The sequence below is a fragment of the Rhinolophus sinicus genome, chromosome 3 (genome assembly GCF_057876585.1).
Source record: "Rhinolophus sinicus isolate RSI-liver-muscle chromosome 3, RSI-T2T, whole genome shotgun sequence".
NCBI lineage: Eukaryota > Metazoa > Chordata > Mammalia > Chiroptera > Rhinolophidae > Rhinolophus > Rhinolophus sinicus.
In genome coordinates this window covers 45,184,009-45,205,137 of record NC_142503.1, presented here as the reverse complement: position 1 = coordinate 45,205,137, position 21,129 = coordinate 45,184,009, and the positions used below count along the sequence as shown (strand labels likewise).

Sequence of the window (21,129 nt, the reverse complement as noted above, 5' to 3'; positions counted from 1 at the left end):
CTACCTCTTCCATCGTTTCCTCGATCTGAGCAGAAACAGGTTCAGGAGATCTGAGACCAATAGGCACAAACACTGGAGCTTTGTTTACTTCTTCTGGAGCAAGATGATAGCTTTCTTCTTCATAGTCAGACTCTAAATCTTCAGCATCATCTTCGTCCTCTTCCTGGGAAGCCCGAAGAGTCACCAGCATGGCCTTGGAAGCTCTAGGTTCCTTCTTAGAGGTCTTACTCCGAATTCGTTTGGATCCACGCCCTTTGGTAACATTTGGTTTGATCTTTCGATGCCTTCTCCTTTCAGTATGATCTATCTCACACCCAGGGGCAGAAGAGATAGTTGTTCTTCGATTCAGAGCAATTTTAGAGTAATTTGATTTTTTTAGCAGTTGTGAACAGCTGGATGTTTAATCAAAACAACAATATAGTCACTACAGGCACAAGGTTAATTTAGATAACCAAACTTTTAGAGTGAAATCCCAGTTCAAGCCATTAAATGAAAACTCCCAGAAGAAAGGAACTTACTATTAGTTTCTCATTCAGAGTTAATTCTTAGTTATCTACCTACAAATTTTCCATAGTAAGTTTTTATTTCTGGGCTATTTTTCCCTTTGCTATTTAGGTGGAGATGAAATACAAGGCTGGCAAGTATCAGAAGAATAAAGTACAATGGGCCAATACATGCAGAATATGGGGTCAAAAAGTGATAACGGTTTATATTACTGAGTAAACATATTAGGATATAAGGAAAAAGAAGAGGCAGAAAAATCCATCAGAACAATGTTGTTTTTCAGAACATAGGTTCCCTTCCACTTTCCTTGAAAATCATGGAAGAAGGGTACCCTTCACTGTGTTTGTGACCCCAATTCAATTATCACTCAAATTATTTAGGCACTACTCTTTGGTCAGGCTTCTGTTCACGTCTAATATACTCAACACCTACAAAATTTTAAATGTAGGAAAATCTTCCTAAGATCAGAAAAAAGTTAATTTTAGTAAATAAAAATCAAAAAAGGAAAACAGACCTGTCAATTAAAAAAACAATCTATACAAGCCATATTTTACTCTATCAATAAATTAAGGTAGGGGGCGGCCAGTTAGCTCAGTTGTTTAGAGCGCGGTGCTCTTAACAAAGTTGATGGTTCAATCCCCACATGGGCCACTGTGAGCTGCACCCTCCACAACTAGATTAAAACAACTACTTGACTTGGAGCTGATGGGTCCTGGAAAAACACACTTAAAATAAAAGTTTAAATAAATAAACAAACAAATAAAAATAAATAAAGGTAGGACATACATAAAGAGTAAGTTTCTATTTCCTATTCTGAAAGTATATGTTAAATAAAACTTTACCTTGCTAGTTTACTGAGATACTGCTCTTCAACGACTGAAGACATAGAATTATCCCCTACAGTTTTCTGTCCAACGCTTGCTGATGGTCCAACTTCTGACTGAGCATCTTTTTTGACCAAACCAATCTCTTTGGAACCTACACAATCTTTTCTTGCTGAAACTCCAAGGGATGTCAGAAGCTCAGCTTTTTCCTTAAATTTAAGAGGAAACAGCAAGTAATATTACCATGGAAATAATCTTTATGGTAATTTGGTTTGACAGTTTGGCCTAATCTTACACACACACACACACACACACACACAAATGGCTTCTAAAGTTTTATAACACTAGAAAGTCACTCAATTTTCATGAAAATAGTTAAAATACAAAAGGCAGGGCCGGCCCGGTGGCTCAGGCGGTTAGAGCTCCATGCTCCTAACTCCGAAGGCTGCCGGTTCGATTCCCACATGGGCCAGTGGGCTCTCAACCACAAGGTTGCCAGTTCAACTCCTCGAGTCCCGCAGGGGATGCTGGGCTCCGCCCCCTGCAACTAACGTTGAACACGGCACCTTGAGCTGAGCTGCCTCCCGGATGGCTCAGTTGGTTGGAGCGCGGGCTCTCAACCACAAGGTTGCCGTTGGACTCCCGCAAGGAATGGTGGGCTGTGCCCCCCGAAACTGGCAGGACCTGGAGCTGAGCTGTGCCCTCCACAACTAAGACTGAAAGAACAACAACTTGAAGCTGAACAGCACCCTCCACAACGAAGATTGAAAGGACAACAACTTGACTTGGAAAAAAAAAGGCCTGGAAGTACACACTGTTCCCCAATAAAGTCCTGTTCCCCTTACCCAATAAAAAAAATCATAAAAAGACAAATACAAAAGGCAAACTATGTATGCTTTTAAGGCTTTCCCTCACAATCAGCCCACTGATAAAAATTATGTTTTTCAAACTTACTTTTTGAAGGAGCTGGGTGTCAGAATCTCCTTGCTGCAGCAAATTATCTTCTGGCTTCTGTGACTCACTCGGATCTGCTCTGGTTTTTTCTATACCTGATTCCTCTTTCTTACTGTGTGTTCTTCCCAAATTTGGCTTGGCCTTTTGGAATTGCCTTCTTATCGATTGTGCTGGACTGGGAACATACGTTTCATGTTCATGTCTAGAATGAAATACAAATCACGTGAAAGAAGAAAAATCAGAATTCCTTCTTAATGTAACAGCTGTTAAATCAAACAATTTTTCACACAAACCAATTCAATGTTCAAAGGACTACATATAAATTGGCTATAAAACGAAGCATGTAACATGAAACTACACATGCTGATATAAAAGGAAGAACATAAAAGCTTTTATAACTTCCACTTTCTGTACAGCCTGGGAAAGTTTTACAATAATCTTTTTTACTTTCATTCCCTGATTCCGGTTTGTGGTTTCATTCTACCATAAAACTCATAGAAAAAAAGTCCAATTGTGGTTGCCAATAAGTGAAAGAAGTAGGGAATGGGGAGTTATTGTTTTATGGCAGGTTTTCAGACAAAAATTCTGGAGATGGATGGCGGTGATGGTTGCACAACAGTGTGAATGTACTTAATGCCACTGGACTGTACTTAAAAAATGGTTAAAATGGTAAATTTTATATGTATTTTAACACAATTTTTAAAAGGCAAATAATACATATCTTATATACGTATATTTTTAATTACACTGCTTTGTGTAAGATCTTAAGCAGCGAACAGTGAATATGAGCAGGGAAGCATTAAAAGGTGTTGAACTCAATCTGACTTTAAATTTTAGGCAGTCTGCCATATGAATAAAAATAAACCAAGTACAATACTCTTTATATTCACTTTTAAAATACATTAACACATCTTAATAAAAATGAAGAAGTATTTGAAAGAACTCTCTTATTTTAGATTTTCAAAGGACTATCACTGTTTACCCTGTAGAAACAACTAATTCCTTTTTCTGGACTTGTGCAGACTGAGACTTCTCTTTAGGTTCACAAGAACTTGAAGGCGAAAGGTCCTTTTCAGTCTGTATACATGGTAATATCATAGCCTCATTCTCCCCGTGACCTGACTTGTCTTTTTCTTTTGATGTCATTAGGGAAGCCACATCCTAGAAGGCAGATAAAATAAACTTTGTTGAGGGTTGGTAGAAGTATAGGGAAATAGGAACTTACATATGTTAGTAGAAGAATAAATTATTATAGTTTTTGTGGAGGACAATGGGGCAGGTCTATTAAAATTTTAATTCCCAGAGATTCCACTTCTAGACATGTGTCATAAGAATACTCAAATAAGTATCTAGAAAATAATATACAAGGATATTTATTATAGCAATATTTTTGCCCCAGAAAAAGAAAAACAAAGAAAAAATTGGTAACAGGACAAATCTATCAGGAGGGGATTAAAAAAATAAATTCAAATTTCTTTATAATGCAACAGTACAGAGCCATTTAAAAGAAGATAAATTTCTATTTACGGATCCAAAAAGATGTTCACAATATTGTGTTAAGTAAAAAACCCAGAAGGCAAGTTATGACGTCATTTTTGTAAAACAATGAAAATACCCTCACATTTTATTATTTATATAAATAAGTATCTATACAGAAAAGTCTAGGTGGATATATTCAAAATTGCTACATGATTAACTTGGGCGGGAGAGATGGGACATTATAAACAACTTTTGCTTTTTAGATTATATATTTTTTCCAATGTGAATTATGTATAATCAGAAAAAAATAGGAAAAAGTGATTTATCTTTTTAAATACAAGGAGAAAAAAGTACAAATATTCAAGCATAGTAAGAACTATGCTTTTTTAAGATGTAAAATACGAATTTTAATTCAAAGAAATACATGTTTACAACAATTTATGACTGCTAACACTGTATTTCAAAGTTTTTGATGCTACATCATACAATCTTACTCTGTTATGGACCAAGTAAATAAAATATCTCCTTTCACTCATATCAAGCTTTAACTTTTTACCTTCACAACAGAATGAAAAATGATTGTCATTCCCATCTTTCCCATGAAGAAACAACCTGCATCATTTGGCTATGGTCACATAGCAAATAAAGGTCACAACTTGAACTAGAACCCAGGCCTCTTAAATTCCTTCCCATGACACACTTGCCCATCATCAGAGATTTGAGATTCTTACACAAACCATGTGGAACAATGAGGCACATTAAGTATAGCTATAACAACACCACATGCAGTAAAAATTATATGAGGAAATATGGTGTTTTACCTAAACATAATAAGTAAAACAAAAACCTCCATCTTAAAATATCACTCACATGTTGAGAAGGGAGAGTATTCATTTGTTCATCATCCTGTTGTACCATAATAGTCTCCGTCTTATCTGTTTCCAATTTCTTCCCAGATACATATTTTTCTGCTCCCGTAGTCTCTCTCTTTAAAGCTGCTCTTGATAAGTTTGGTTTTGGTTTTTTGAATCGAATTCTCACAAAAGGTGCTGGCTTGACTTCAGATGGCTTCTGTTCTTGAGGAAGCGATTTGCTTTTGGAACAAGGATTATCAAGCTTTAGAATGAACTGAAGGGCAGTGGGAGCAGAGTCTTAAGACAACTTTAGAGATTGGCAATAAACATTTAATTCTAATTCCTAACAGCAAAACAGATCAGACTATTTAGTAGATCCTGAAAAACATGAGTGGTACAATCCAGATATAAGCCTAGGAATTATCCTTGCACAAAGAAAATACAGGTTTGTCACACTCATATTGACTTACGAGTGTGTATTACATACAATTCTGTATGTTATTAATTCTCACAACCAACTGTCAGAATGACTTCAATCTTCACTCCCACTCTTCTCAAAACCATCTTCAAATATCTAACACTATATTATAGATATTATGTCTTAAAACCTCACTTAACATAATCTGCAAATATAACTTTATATACTCTTTCTTTAAAAACACACAGATCTATATACTTGTACCTTAAATTCATATCTGAAAACTTCTCAGAAATATCTGGAGATTGCATCCCATGGTCTTCTGTTTTATCATGTTCAGAAGTCTGTGAAGAAGTCTTCAAATGACTCAACTGACTTGATACTTCCTTTTCAGAATTTCTTTTTTCTTCTACAGATGTATGGACCATGGATGGCACTTCACTGTTAATGTTCTGGAAAAATAGTCACAGTAAATCAGCACATATACAAAATTCCTTAAGAATTTCAAACAAAAGCCTACTACATTCTCACCACTTTTCTTTAAAAATCCAGAAGTTTGTTTTTTTTCAATTTATAATAAAATTTAATTTACAAATGTTAAAACATAAAATTCAGGAAGAAAACTTTTTATATTGTGTATTATGATTTTTCCAAACCACAAATGCCATTATTACCTACCCAACAAAACAAGTTAGAAAAAAAGAGCCCTCGAAAACGTTAGAATGGCATGAACGTCAAGTAACTAAAACCTTTAATGAAAGAAACTTTAAAAAATGGAGTAAAGTAGGGTAGGGCAGGAAAAAAAGAGAAAAAGTGATAGATGGCCAAAAGAAATAATTCCAGTGTATGTTTATACTAGAGTTAGCAAATTCAGTCCAATTTCCTATATTCCTTTTATTTAAAGATTAACTTCAAACTGACATTAAGAATAGTAACTTTTCTACAATTAAAATTTTTAAAAACATTTTTTAAAAAAGAATGTATAGTTTCTTCATGGTCCTGAAACACAGAATTTAGGGCTGGGAAAAACTTTAGGCTCTTGAGATTTTAAACATTGTTAACTTAAGGGTAATAATCATGAAATTATTTTGATAATGTTTCTCTGAAAGAGTATTCAAATAAATTTTAAAGGACAGAAAAATACATACTGTTATATTCAGTGGAGGCAAAGTGCCACAGTCCCCACTGCTGCTCTGCATTGAATCTGTCTCAGTTTGTCTTGAGGTCCCAGTCTCCTCTGGTTCATTTTTCCTTAGAGAAATGTCTATTTTTCCAGTTTTTTCCAAATCTGCCATTTCCTCCGTAGCACTGATCTCTTCTGATCCACTTTCCCTCAAGGAAATTTTTCTTTCAGTTTCTTTCAAAACTGCCTCTGTTTCCTCAATGACAGTCATCTTTCCGGATAACTTTTCCATCAGGGAAATGTCTCTTTTTCTAGTTTCTTTCACATTAATCTCCATTTCCCCTATAACACTGATCCCCACTAGCACTTTTTCCCTTGGGGAAATTTCTTTTTCAATTTCTTTCAAATCTGTCTCCATTTCACCTACAGTTTTGACCTCTGGGGCCTTTGCTGGTGTGGATATTTCTCTTCTTTCAGTTTCTTCCAAATCTGTCTCTCTTTCCTCAGTGACATCAGTCACCTCTGGTATCTTCTCCCTTGGGGATATCTCCCTTCCAGTTTCTTTCAAACCCGTCTCCCCTTCACCTATAGCGTGGACCTCTTCTGGGGCATTTTCCTGTAGGGATATTTCTCTTCTTCCATTTTCTTCCAAATCTATCTCTCTTTCCTCAGTGACATCAGTCACCTCTGGTATCTTCTCCCTTGGGGATATCTCCCTTCCAGTTTCTTTCAAACCCGTCTCCCCTTCACCTATAGCGTGGACCTCTTCTGGGGCATTTTCCTGTAAGGATATTTCTCTTCTTCCAGTTTCTTCCAAATCTGTCTCTCTTTCCTCAGTGGTATCAGTCATCTCTGGTATCTTCTCTCTTGGGGACATCTCCCTTCCAGTTTCTTTCAAATCTGTCTCCATTTCTACATTGATGTCAACCATTTCTGGCATCTTCTCCCTAGGAGAGATGTCTCTTCTTCCAGTTTCTTCTAACTCTGACTCCATTTCCTTAGTAGTGTTAGCCTCCACTGGTACCTTCCCCTTTGGTGAGGTTTCCAGTCTTGCTGCTGTCTTTTCCCCAGAAGCAAGAATATCCTCTGATACCTCTTCCTTTGATAAAATGTCTCTTCTTCCAGGTCTCCTTCCTATATTTGGCTTTGGTTTCTGAAATCGATTCTTTGTAACTGGAATTTGTTTGAGTATATTTCCTTTATTATTCTCTTGAATACTATTTAAGAAAAAAAAAAGACACACAATCAAATTTTAAAACAGACTGCCTGTTGGAAAGATAATGTTAGGAAATGACTACTAAAATACCAGGAACTATCCAAAAAAAAAAAAAAAAAAAAAAAAATTAAGGAAGCACCAAAAATATCTGGGTAAAATTTAAAAATTAAAAGGGAAAAAACAAATTCCATCTTTTGAAATTATGGTAAAATTTTGAAATAATTAAACATATCTAGTTATATAGAAATGTAAAGAGAAGTCCATCAATAAGGTCAATTAGAGTAGCTGCCAACTGGCCCTCAGTAGTTTCTTCCTAATTGTCATCCACACCAACCTTTGCAAATACTGGTGAGAAAGACTCTCCAGTTCTTTACATCGGAGCTAGGCCAATTTGTGTCTGCTACTTTCACATCTTGCCCCCACTATCCTTTACACAGATATATGCCTTTCCATAAGAGTTAAGAACCTCATTTATATGGCCAGACTTGACTAGCATCTTAGACAGCTGGATGGAGGCATGATTTGAATAAGATACAACCTTATGATTAAGAACTAGGTCTGTGACTCCTCACTTTCTAAAATTAATTAAAAATGAGATTTCCTGTATAGACATTTCTCTAAGAGCTGTGATTTCATAATACACATTGGGAATATAAGCAAAGATTAAATAAACAATATTTTGCGGTTTGCTGAATGCTACTGGGCATAAAACAATCACTATGTAGAACAAGCACCTCGTTCTCCAGAAAAGCAGCAGCACCTTGGTTTGCATTTTATCATAATACTAGATGGAAAAACCAATAAAAATATATAAATGAATGAAGAGCTCTTAGCGACTGGTTAAGAAAGGTCATTAAATCTCAGGCAAAAGCTAGTTCAAATGAAACACTAGATTTATTCAGCAATGTTCGTCTGAATAATTGTATACACTTAACAGCTTTTAGAAAAAGATTTAAAACAATATTATTGCTGTTTGAACTCGTCTAGGTCCTAACCTATCTTTCTTCATTGAAACAACAGTTTTTCATAATGCAATTTTTGATAACACAAGGACGTTAGGAAAAAGACTGCTTTTCAAATTGTACTCATTTATATAATTGAGGTGCTTTATATCTATCAACTTCAGTAACTGATAACGTTCAGTGCAAAAATCAATAAAGGAAATTTAATTTGATTAGTCCTCAGTGGATTTCGTTCTGTTTTCTGACTTAACGATACTTTTCATCTCCATCCAGAAATATCTAACTTTTAGTGAGGTTCCTGTGCAAGCAATCTTGGTTTGGTCATCATGGGAAAAGATAGTGTCTTTATAAAGTCGTATTTTAAATACTAGCATATTCTTAAAACACATAAATGCTTTGTAAGCAAACGCTTTATTAATAATTTTATTACTTCAATATCAATTCAGATTTTAAGATACAAATATGGAATGATTACATTCTATCTGCTTAGATTGTCTCTAAGTAATAAAAGAACTTTGATAAGCTTAACTTTTATCAATAATAAATATCATATTACTTAGAATTCATGAACAATCAATAAACATATAGTTCCAAGCACCTATTACATGCCAGAAAGGCATGTGCTAGGAACTGGGAATACAATGGTGAACACTACAGAACTTCTTTCATAGAGCTCATATCAGCTGCACAATTAACTGAAGGGCAGTAACTCAACTACATTATTTCCCAACTTAAAACATGCAATGCATACACTCTCTCTCCTCAGATCACAGAATTTAAGGAAAAAAGCAAAGAAAGAAAGAGGATCACAATTGGAGAAAGTAGGAGAAGGCATGTGCACGAAAACTATAAATCTGTTCCACGGTCCACATATGCGTTTTTCTCAAATAAGAGTTTAAGAATCTACAAAATATTTATAAACCTCCATAAGATAACTCACCAATCATGACTTTAACCCCAAAACATTTACATGAAGTATACAGGATACAAAATTAGCCTAGAGGAATAAGCTTCAAAAATATATTTGCTAATTTATCTAATCAAGTAGAATTTTTAATGCATTCTTCATCTCAGAGTCTCTTTATTTTCTCCTTTTCTTACACAACATCTTGAACAGTCCAAGTGTTTGGGGAGGGGGAAGAACTGCATATTAGATACCGTATTTCTCCGAAAATAAGACCTAACTGGGAAACAAGCCCTAGCATGATTTTTCAGGATGCTCATAATATAAGCCCTACTCCAAAAATAAGCCCCAGTTAAGATCATCAGCCCGACGGACGCATTTAGTACATCTGTTGCAACACATGACAGACATACTGAATTATAAAATAAATGATAAATTATAATTAAGTATTTGTAAATACCCAAGAGGGCACCTTTGGACGAAAGGTAAACGCCTATGCAAACAGATGAACTCGAGACTTATTGCCAAATGACCAATCGGAGCACAGACACAACACACGAATAACGTGCGCACTTAATAATGAATGGATGCGGTTGTGTCTTACATGAACCTTCATAATTCAGTATGTCGTGTGTTGTAACAGACATACGTAATACCCTCGTGTGAAATAAAGAAACGTTTTCTGAATTTTAGCGCCTGCGATTTTTCGTCGTTTTTGTGTGGACCATCATTCTTAACTGTCATCATTTTTGTTGCCATTCCTGTCTCGTAAGTCTTCAATTAACACTTGATTTAATGGTAGATTTAAAGGGAATACTATTTTGACCCCCAGACAAGATGAGCGCAAAAAGAAAGCTATTCGGTGGAGTACAAGAAAGGAATCGTGGAGGACTCCTGGGGCAAGAATCTTATGGCTTTCTGCAAAGAGAAGAAGGTGGATCTCCGAATGGTCCAAAAATGGTGAGCAGAGTATGATAACCTCAGTCAACAGGTGGATGAGGGAAACACTAAGAAGAGTAAGTGTGGCTCAGGTCGGCAATCATTATTTCCTGAGCTAGAAGACATCATCTGTGAATGGATTGCCGACAGGAGAGCAAAGGCTTTGGTTGTGCGCAGGGCTGATATTCAAGCATTTGCCCTTGCAATGGCACCACACTCAGAAATATCCCCAGAAGAATTCAAAGCATCACAACACTGGCTGGATGGCTTCCTTCAGCGATATGAACTGTCTGTAAGATCGACAACACTGTTCAAGCAGGAAGATACTGAAGTTATTAAATGTGCACTTGCATTCAAGTCCTTTGTTGATGGCATCAACTTTTCTAAATCCCAACTCTCCAACATGATTGCTACGGATGAAACTGCAGTGTTTATGGGCCAAGGATCTCAAACGACAATCGATCAGAGGGGTGCCTCGTCAATCTACATTCCTTCCACTGGTTACGAAACTGCACGTGTTACCTGTATTTTGGCAATTCGCCTGGATGGAAAGAAAGCCCCACCTCTAATCATCACTAAAGGCAAGAAAGATAAGGTTAACGTGTCTTAGGCATTTATGTTCTTGAAACCAAAAAAGCCTGGTACACACAAGCCTGGTACACACATAACTATAAAGAAGTGAGTTGATTTAACGCTGCCACTTGTTTTGTGAGGTGGCCAAAGAGGTCTGCTAGTCTGAGAATCAGCCAGCACTCACCGCGCTAAAGACATGAACTTCCTTGCAGAGAGAAGAATAGCTCAAATAATGATTCCCGCAGGAATGACTGCCTATCTCCAGACTCTTGATATTGCAATAAACAAGCCATTCAAGGAGCATTTGCACATGGAAATCAATGACTACATTGAAAATAGAATGGAGAGAAATCAGCGTGGAAACTTTGTGAAGCCTAGCCTGCGAGAGGTCGTGACTTGGGCAAAGAATTCATGGGATAAAATCACTGACAGCTGTGTTGTCAATGCGCTACGAGCAGGTTACATGGACGAGAAGTGCTCATTTAAGGAGAGCTCTACTGCTGGACATGAGAGACTAGGGGCAATGGTTCTACAGGAAATGGAGTCGCAAGAAATTCAAGCCGGAATTTGGGGTTTGGAGAGTTATGACGACGCTCTAGAAGATGACATGACTGTATTTGAATAATTATAGATTTTTGTACGTGAATAAATGGATAAATGTAGATTGTTGTACATGAATAAATGTAAATTGTTGTACATGAAAAAATAAGACATCCCCTGAAAATAAGCCCTAATGCGTCTTTTGGAGCAAAAATTAATATAAGACCAGCTCTTATTTTCAGGGAAATGTGGTATAAAGAGGCATATGATTTGATAAAACACAGAATCTTAGAATTGTTTTTAAGGACGTGGGAGATTCAAAGACCATAAAGATCACATGATAAAACAGAAAGGACACTTGGAAAGGAAAGTTGTTGCCATCAGACTGGATAGCAGTTATAAACAATATGCATCAGGGTTCTAAAAGCCAAAGACCACTAAGGGAAAAACTTAATTTTCTACTAAACCACATGAACTATTAAATAGAGTCCAGTAAAGTGAAAAAAATATAAACAAAAAATCCAAACTGTCAGATATCTGTAACTAATATCTGTATCCGAGATATATAACAAGTAATGCTATTGTAGAGAGATTCTGTGGCAGAATAGTAAAACAGTTTGGGAGTGGAGGAAAGGGAAGGAAGTAAGAAGCAAAAGAGAAGAGGAAGAAGTGAGGAATAAAGGAATTTTTCTGTCTTCTAATAAAAATCTTTAAAACAGTTCAGGAAGCCTAGCTTTCACACTCAGGTTAGGTATTATTTAAACAGCCTAATGCAGCTAGTATAAGAAAGTAGAGGATAGGCCAGACTTTAAATGTAAAGACTGGAAAAATATTAATAATGGTAGAAACTACACAATAGGTACATGGGAATCCATTTTCCTGTTTAATGTGCTTTTGTACACATTAAATATTCCCAAAAGGAAAAAAAAAATTTAAGTATACTAATAATTCCATCAATCTAGTTTGCTGCTCTCCAGAGGGGAAATAACAAATATAAAAAGCTTTGGCTATGAGAAGTATGGATTTTTACATAAAATTTATGTAAACCTTAAATAAAGACAATATGTGATCCATCTAATCAAAAAAAAAACAATAAGAAAATTAGTCGTTTCACATTTGGACATAGACATCTAATTTAATATGCATGTTAAGTGATAATGCGACCCATATTAACTCAAGGTCTATTTTGTGATAAGTAGCTCTCTTCAAATCACTCATAACTAGAAATCAACATGAAGGTTATGATATAAATTGCCTTGAAAAATGAAGTTATATTTATACATATTATATAACTTGATATACAGAAAACAAATCAGTCTGATTTGCTTTTGTTTTTAAAAACTGATTAACAATTTTTAAAACTTTATACAAAATTCAAAAGTTAAATAAACAGTAAGATGAGCCTTACCTTAGACATTCATCAAGAGCCTTGGGCTCATCCAGTTGCACACTTTGAAAAGAAGTATCTTTTTTTTCACATTGTGATGTGTTGTCTTCACACTCAAAATTTTTACATAACTGATCTTCTATTTGTTCAGGAGTCTTAATAACAAACACATTTTAAAACAGTTTTAGGTTTCAAAATGAAACAACCATTTATAAAAGAGTTCATTTTGTCTAATTTGAGTACAAGGAAAATGGTAAACATTTCAAAATTATAAAATGATATTCAAGAGACACTTTTTAATGTTTTATTTTAAGATATCTTAGAAAATTTCATAAGCCACAACTTTTACCTCATCTCAAAGCCCCCATTTTCCTCCCAGTCAGAAAGCAAGTTACTGCTTCAGTCTTATCTGTAAAAATTATTCCCTGGGGTCTCTTTCTGAAGCATTCTTATTATTATAACCACATTATAGACCTTGGGAACTATAACAAAAGAAATTAAAATCTCAAATTATGCCACCTGTTACCCTTATCACGAAGACTAGTTATATAAATAATCTAAACTCCATAATCTTTATTCTTAGAATTATATTTTAGAAGCATGCTTTTAACACTTTATTTTGTTTAAGCCAGAGTAAAAATTCATATATCTAGCTATTATTTTCAAAAGGAAAGAATAATTCAAACACCTACTAAGTAATGGGGAAAAAAAATCCAAATATGCAGAAAGAGGGAAGGTTAAAGCCAATGATGCATCACATAAGTGATCAAAATTCAGAAAGCTGGGAGTTAAATGGCTTTACAATTAGTAAAGCTTCTGGCTATGAGATTTTGGCCTTGTATTTAATGAACAATGTACATAATTATATAGTATTGCTGTTTTTAAAAGGGAGTGAAAGGAGGCTTACATACTTAAAAAAAACTGGGAGAAATCAGAGTACTTACATCTCTATCAATACACGATTCATTTTCATTCTTTTCTACATTGGCTCCAATTTCTTCCTGTGATGCAAGAATTTCTTTTCTTTCAGCAGCTTTACCTACATTTGGCTTTGGCCTCTGAAATCGGCCCCTAATTAGTCGTGCAGGTCTGAAAGCCTTTGGTTGATCATCTTCCTGCAGACATATTTTTTCACTCAAACTAGAACAATTACAAAGGAATAAAATCAATGGTTATTCTGAAGTCACATGCTTGCTTTTCAGTATTCCCTTCTTCCAGATATGAAGTAAACCATTTGTAATATAAAATAATTCGCAAGTGTACTCAAGAACATCTTCAAAGATATTTCATACTTATCCACCTTAACTCTTTGGAACAGACACAGTCCTGGAAGCCTGAATATAAAAAGCATTTTAAAATCAACTTTTTCAGGGCCGGCCCGGTGGCTCAGGCGGTTGGAGCTCCATGCTCCTGACGCCGAAGGCTTCCGGTTGGACTCCCACATGGGCCAGTAGGCTCGTAACCACAAGACTGCCGGTTCCACTCCTCGACTCCCACAAGGGATGGTGGGCTCCACCCCTGCAGCTAAGATTGAACACAGCACCTTGAGCTGAGCTGCCATTGAGCTCCCGGATGGCTCTATGGTTAGAGCACATCCTCTCAACCACACGGTTGCCCATTCGACTCCTGCAAGGGATGGTGGGCTGTGCCCCCTGCAACTAACAATGGCAACCGGACCTGGAGCTGAACTGCGCCCTCCACAGCTAAGATTGAAAGGACAACAACCTGACCTGGAAAAAGTCCTGGAAATACGCAGTGTTCCCCAATAAAGTCCTATTCCCCTTCCCCCTCCCCCCCCGCAAAAAAAAAAATCAACTTTTCATCACAAAATTTGAAAAAATCTACACCTAATAAGCATGTAATACTATTTCCCGCTCAGGATACTACTGTGTAATGTACACCTCCAGAGCACTGGAAACAGATTATGGCATAAGTATATAGTCATATCCACTGGTTCAGATTCATCCTGGAGCAAGGCCTATTCTGGATGTCCACTGCAAGTTAAATATTCCCATTTGAAACCCCTTGATATAAACAAAATTATTCAGGACTATATATCTTAACCATTAATTTATCTAACAAGACTGTTAATGATCTTGTTAATAAGTTGAGGGAGAAACGTAATTGCTAATTCAATGGATCCATATCATAATTTATTTCTATAGTATTAAGTATAGCATCATTAAAATATTTCAACACCTATAGTTAAAAATGGACTTAGAGTACGTTAGCTAAAATTAAATTCTGACATTATCAAGTAAAAAACTAGTTGTTACAATCATTTCTAAGAGTTACTATTTTTATTCTACTTTCTAAGTACTTACTTAGATACAGTAGCAGCCTCTGAGTTCTCTCTCTCTGTTTTCTCCATTCCAGAAATGTCAGATGTTTTCATTTTATCCTTTTCCATGTGAGTCTACGAATTCAATTTTTTACATTTAATCTACTTAACATAAAGTTCAAATTTTGTAATTAAATAAGTGGAAATTAAAACAGTAAAATTTCCTTTGTACTTCTAATTAGAAGAGTTTTAAAATCATACATACAAATATAAGTATTATAAAACATAATCTCATACATTATGGACAGAAGTACAAATTGGTATATCTTTTCTGGAAAGCCTTTTGCCAATATTAATCAAGACCCTTACAAATGTTCATACTGTTTGACCCAGTAATACAGTTTCTAAGCCTCCATTCTAAGAAAATATTTAGACAAAGATTTAAGTACAAGGGTGTTCACTGGAAAATTATGTAAAATAGCAAACACTATAAACAGACAAAATATTCAACAATGAGTAAAGGGTTAAATAAATTCAATTACACCCATTGACAGAATATTATAAAGTCACTAAAAACCTGTTTTCAAAAGACGTTTAATGATATGGAAAAATATTTATGAAATGTTAAATACCAAAGAAGGATACAAAACTGAATTAATACTAAATTTTGTTTGGGGAAAAAAAAAAAAAGCTGTAAGGATTATATGTTGAAAGGTTGGTTGCATCTGGATAATGAAATTACAAGTAGTTTTCGTGTTTTTTTACATGAATCTGTATTTCTCCAATTTCCTAGAATATAAAAATGTCTTGTAAGATAAAAATTAACTATATTATTAAAAGTTTGATAAAAAATATTTCATATAAGAGGGAAAAAGGCAGACTAACATTTTTAAAAGTATTTTAGCCAAAATAAAAAGTTTACAACAATATCATGCTGGCAGGACTATAAGGAAACAGGAACATTCATTTAATGCTTGTAGTAATGTAAATAGATTCATTTATTTGACTGTCAGTTTGACAATGCTTATTAAGAGCCATAAAAGTATGAAAAATAATATTTTGACCCATTTAATCCCACCATTCCTGGAAATTTATCCTTTGCCTTATCCTTAAGAAAGCCCTATTTACAAAATTGTTTGCTTTTATTTCAAGAGTTAAAAAATATGGAAATAACCTAACCATCCACCATTAAAGAAATGGTTAAATTAATAATACATTAACCTGATGCAACTATTTAAAAGATCAATTAACCCCAAAAATGTATAAATGGTTTCAGAGAGAAAAGTTTTAAATTTTATGTATGTTATGATTAAAAACTACATAAATGTTTACATACATAAAAAGAAAGATAAAGTTTATAACTGACAAACAGGAATGTATGTGTGTTTAAATGAAAGGGTTGTGGGAATTTTATGTATAGCTGGTTTAAAAAATATTTTGAATAAAAATTTTATATATTTAAAGAAAAGACAGATTTGTCATTACTGAGGATGTCTGAAGTTTGCCCTTGATTCTAAAAAAAATGCATAGACTAGAAAATCATAGATTAGTAAGACAAATTTAATACTCATGTGTAAGTTCATGTGTCTTTGTTTTAGTATCAGTAACATCACTTGGTAATTACAGCTACATATTTTTAGTCTCACGATTTAGGGAAAATTTTTATAATTTTAATTTCCATAAAGTCTCTTACTCCATACCTTTTCAACTGAAGTTTCTGGATGTAAACTCTTGCTCTCTGCATCTGTTTTACCTTGTGAAAGAATTAATTTCTTCCCCACTGCCCTTGACAAATTGGGTTTAGGTCTCCGGAGTCGTCCTCTAGCCATCGGTTTAACATTTTCTATTTGATCAGTTTCCCTAAAAAATTAACATTATTTAAATTGCACCATCATGCAGGCATATTAAATTCTGAAAAATTCTTTAGAAGTCCACTCAAAGTCAGAAAAGAACTCCTTTAAGCTAACTTATGATAAGAGTGGCAAAGAAATTGAGAAAGAGCAATAAAGAGGAAATAACTTGTTCTATCGGATGTTAAAAATATACTATTAAGCATCAATAATTAAAACACTATGGTACTGATATATGAATAAACAGGTAAATGAAACAAAAAAGAAAACTGAGATGACTCCAAAATATACATGATTTCAGTATACAATAAAGGCAGCATTTCAAACCAGGATTAGATGAAATACCAAATAATATATCCTTAAAAATAAATATTAAATTAAATGATGATAGAAAAATGGGGAATAAAATAAAATTATCTCCATTCCGTGCACTGTACTCACAATATATTCCAAATGGATCAAATATTTAAATAAAGAAAACATGGATGTATTCTTTTATAACCTTGAGGTGGGATAAGACCTTTTAAAATCTGATTGAAAACTCAGGAGCCATAAAAGAATAAAAAAATTCAAAAAAACTAACAACTTAAAAATCAAAACTTTGGGGGCAACAGGAGGGCAGAGTAAAAAAAAAGTCAAAAATTTTACATGGCCAAAACATGGCTAAGTCAGAAGTCAAACAAAAAACCAAGAAAGCATGTTTTGCAACTCATATCACAAGGCTAACCTCCACAAAATATAAAGAACTTCTACAAAACAATATCATCAATAGCTCAGTAAAAAAACTAGACAAAAGGTATGCACAATTCAAAAATAAATGAACAAAATAAAAACAGGTTTAAATGTAAAGAGATGCCCAACTTCATTCCCAATAAGAAAAACACAAACTAAGAGTAGAAAGAGAGACAAACAGACAGCACAAGTAAGCACAAACAAAAAAAGACATTATGAATCAGAGAATCTAAGTGGAATTATATAGATGTTCACTGTTCTATTCTTTTAACTTTTCTTTATGTTAGAAAATATTAAAATAAAAAACTGAAGGAAACAAAAGAATTACATACTCCTGCCAAAAAAAGGAGGAGTGGGGTATTGATACTATACTGAGATGTTATTTTAAAATCTATCAAACCAGCAAAAACCCAAGTTTGATAACCCTGTTTGGTGATATGGGAGACAGGTGCTTTGTTACACAGCTAGTGGAAATATAAACTAGCATAACGACTATGGAAAGCACTTTGGCAGTATCTATCAAGATCATAAATGTGTAACTGTACACACATACACATACATGTATACATCCTTGGAACAAGCATTTTTACTTTTAGGAACTACCGTACAAATACACTTGTATATAGATGAAAGGATGGAGATGTAAAATTACAAGCATTCTTTGTAAAAACAACCTATATACCCATCAATAGGGCACTGATAATATACACTGTGCTTCTTCCAAACAACAGAATACCACGCAGTTACAAAATGAATAAGGAAGGTTTTTATATAAAGGTATAAAGATATAAGACCAAAAAATTGCAAAATTATATGGCTAGTACACTACAATTAGGTTTTTAAAAAAGTATACAAGAATATATATTTGTATTAGCTTTAGTATACTTTAAAAAATCTGAGAATATTAAAAATAACACTGGTTACTAGTTAGAGTGGATGGAGACATGGTAGGAGGGATACTTCACTTGATACCTTTTTATACTTTTAGACACATGAACCACAACATATTGCCTATTCCAAAGACTAATTTGAATTTGTATTTAAAAAATAAGGTTGATTCTCAATGTGATTTTGCTTTACTGAGAATAAATAATAATTCATAAACTGAATAATTTTTAAGCCCATACGAGGAATTATGAGGGAGACAAAAAGGAAGTCTGAATTGTTTAGATTGCTCTTCAAAGAGAAATTCTTGTGGTGCTTTTATTCTGTTTTTAGTGAAGGTATTAATTTGCATACGAGAAAACATAATAATCTCTTCAAAGTCATCAATATCAAAATCTACTACTTTGACAACAGGCATGAAAAATAACTCAAACCAAGTAAAAGTAAATCTCATAGAAAATATTTAGGCTTCTAAATTATTTTAGAATCTCATAGTTACCACTTTGCTAAAACTCCTATCACTATAATACACCATATATGAAAGAGACTCACTCTGTAATGAAATATAAAGTGAAAAGTACAATTACATATTAAATGGTCTACAGTTCCCTTCTAAGACCTAAAGGAAGCAATGTTATAAATTCTTACATGATAAGAAATTATTGAAATTTTGAAAATAAACTTTAAAATCCTACCATGTAAAATACTCACAGTGATTTGTTTTTTAAGTTAGTATTTCTTTCTTCTGTACAACTAGTTTCAGCATTATTCACCTCACACAATGCTCTAATTCCAACTTCCAATGAATCCAAATCTGAAATGCTTGATTCTGAAGTCTCAGTTGCTACAGACATGGCATCATTTTGACTACTAAGAAAATGGAAACATCAGGAGGAGAAAAATTCTTAGTAATGCATAGTTTATACTAATTATTTAAAATATTTTTTAAATATTGTATATGAAACCAACATTTTGGAAGATAATCCTTCATATTATGAATAATCGAAATGGATATTTTGGTTTTTCTATGATCCTACTTGTACCATGTCATTCAAAAACCATTCCTTCAAAGAAAAGTAGCCAACACAAATTAACATGCTTGGGAAAGTGCTCAAAAAGTCACAAAAGGAAAACCTCTTAATTATATGGGGTTCACAAATCAAATCTATGTTTAAAATCATAATAATTTTTAGGAATTATCTTTTGTTAAAATTTTATATAAACAGTCCTTGCTTTGCACAGATTTATACTGTTAACCAAAGTCGAGTAAACCGAGGACATAGTTCCAATATTCCCAAGTTGCAGTTAACACAGTACTATGCAAAGAGAGGACTGTTGTATTATTATTTCAATTAACAATAATATAAACTATGGCCATGTACTAACTAGCACTCAGATTCAACACATATTCACATTTAGCCATACTTCTTTTTTTTCCGCTCATTTTTTTCTATTGACGTTCTCCAACTAATTAGCCGGAGCTCTTTGTTCTTTTTTAATTAGAAGTTACATATAAAACCTCCCAATAAGTAGCTAGCCTTTTACTTTCTTTACAGAGCCGTTTGTCAACAGAAATATTTAATTTTACTATAAATTTATTCATTTCAATTTTTAAAGTTTGTGTTTTTTATGTCTTAAAAACTCCTTGACATCAGAAAGATATTTTCCTATATTTTCTTGTAAAAGTTTAAAGATTTGCTTTATACATGTAGTCTTTATCCAGAAATTAGTGTATAGGGTGAACCAGGGATCTAATATTATATTTTTCATATCTCAGCACCATCTAATGAATGGTTAGTTTACTCTTCACCCACAAATTTCTAATGCTACTACCTCTGCCAAATGTCAAATTCCTACATCTCTTCTTAGACTCTACATTCAGTTCCTCTGAGTCAATTTGTCTCTGTACCAGTACTATACTGCTTTAATTACTCTAGCTTTAGAAGTCTTAATACATTTCCTCTCCAGAGCCGTTTCTCAAAATGGTCTTTAATACTAACGACCCTTTGCTTTTGTGTATATAACAACTTTAGAGTCAGCTTGCTGTTTTATTAAACCTGTTGAGATTTTAAGTCATTACGAGGTTCTTTTCCCCCTATATTAGAAAAACAAATCAGTATTGTTTTGTGCATAGTTTATGAAATTAGTTGTATCTCTGACGTCATAATTTAGAAGTCTGTCACCTAGCAATCAGACGTCCATGGCTCATCTTCAAAGAAACTATTAACATTCTGAGCTGTATGAATAAATTGGCGTATATGCATATGTGTATTTTTCTACATGAGATAAATAACTTCCACCAAATTTTTCAGAAATCAGACATGCAGACCGATAGAACACAATAGACAACCCAGAAATAAACCCACGCATATAGGGTCAAATGGGTGCCAAACTACACAAGAGGGAAAGGATAGTCTTCAACAAATGATATTGGGAAAGCTGGATATCCACATGCAAAAAAATGAAATTGGACCTTTCTTTGTCTTATACCATAAACAAAAATCAACTCAAAATGGATTAAAGACTTAAAGGTAACACCTTAAACTATAAAACTCCTAGAATAAAACATAGGAGAAAAGCTTCATAACATTGGTATAGGCAATGATTTTTTGGCTATAACACCAAAAGCACAGGAAACAAAAGCAAAAGTAGACAAGTGGAACTGTATCAAACTCAATAGCTTCTGCACAGCAAAGGAAATAAT

At 34.0% G+C, this 21,129-nt stretch overlaps 1 protein-coding gene across 5 annotated transcripts in view; it reads right to left on the bottom strand.

Moving 5' to 3' along the window:
* Window positions 1-21,129, bottom strand: part of BDP1 (BDP1 general transcription factor IIIB subunit) — a 79,359-nt gene that overhangs the window by 30,830 nt on the left and 27,400 nt on the right. For 3 of the 5 annotated variants that reach the window (XR_012495098.2, XM_019728085.3, XM_074328854.2), the window contains exons 12-23: window positions 19,137-19,295; window positions 16,659-16,818; window positions 15,002-15,093; window positions 13,622-13,817; window positions 12,699-12,832; window positions 6,182-7,373; window positions 5,298-5,485; window positions 4,632-4,854; window positions 3,265-3,443; window positions 2,283-2,484; window positions 1,347-1,537; window positions 5-392 (exon numbers count right to left, since the gene is read on the bottom strand). Coding sequence is in view for 3 of the 5 variants with exons in the window: in XM_019728085.3 (XP_019583644.3) it covers window positions 5-392; window positions 1,347-1,537; window positions 2,283-2,484; window positions 3,265-3,443; window positions 4,632-4,854; window positions 5,298-5,485; window positions 6,182-7,373; window positions 12,699-12,832; window positions 13,622-13,817; window positions 15,002-15,093; window positions 16,659-16,818; window positions 19,137-19,295 (3,304 nt within the window). In the remaining 2 variants the exon portion in view is untranslated. The remainder of the gene's footprint in view (window positions 1-4; window positions 393-1,346; window positions 1,538-2,282; window positions 2,485-3,264; window positions 3,444-4,631; window positions 4,855-5,297; window positions 5,486-6,181; window positions 7,374-12,698; window positions 12,833-13,621; window positions 13,818-15,001; window positions 15,094-16,658; window positions 16,819-19,136; window positions 19,296-21,129) is intronic. The other 2 variants (XR_016020632.1, XM_074328853.2) reach the window with 1 other exon arrangement.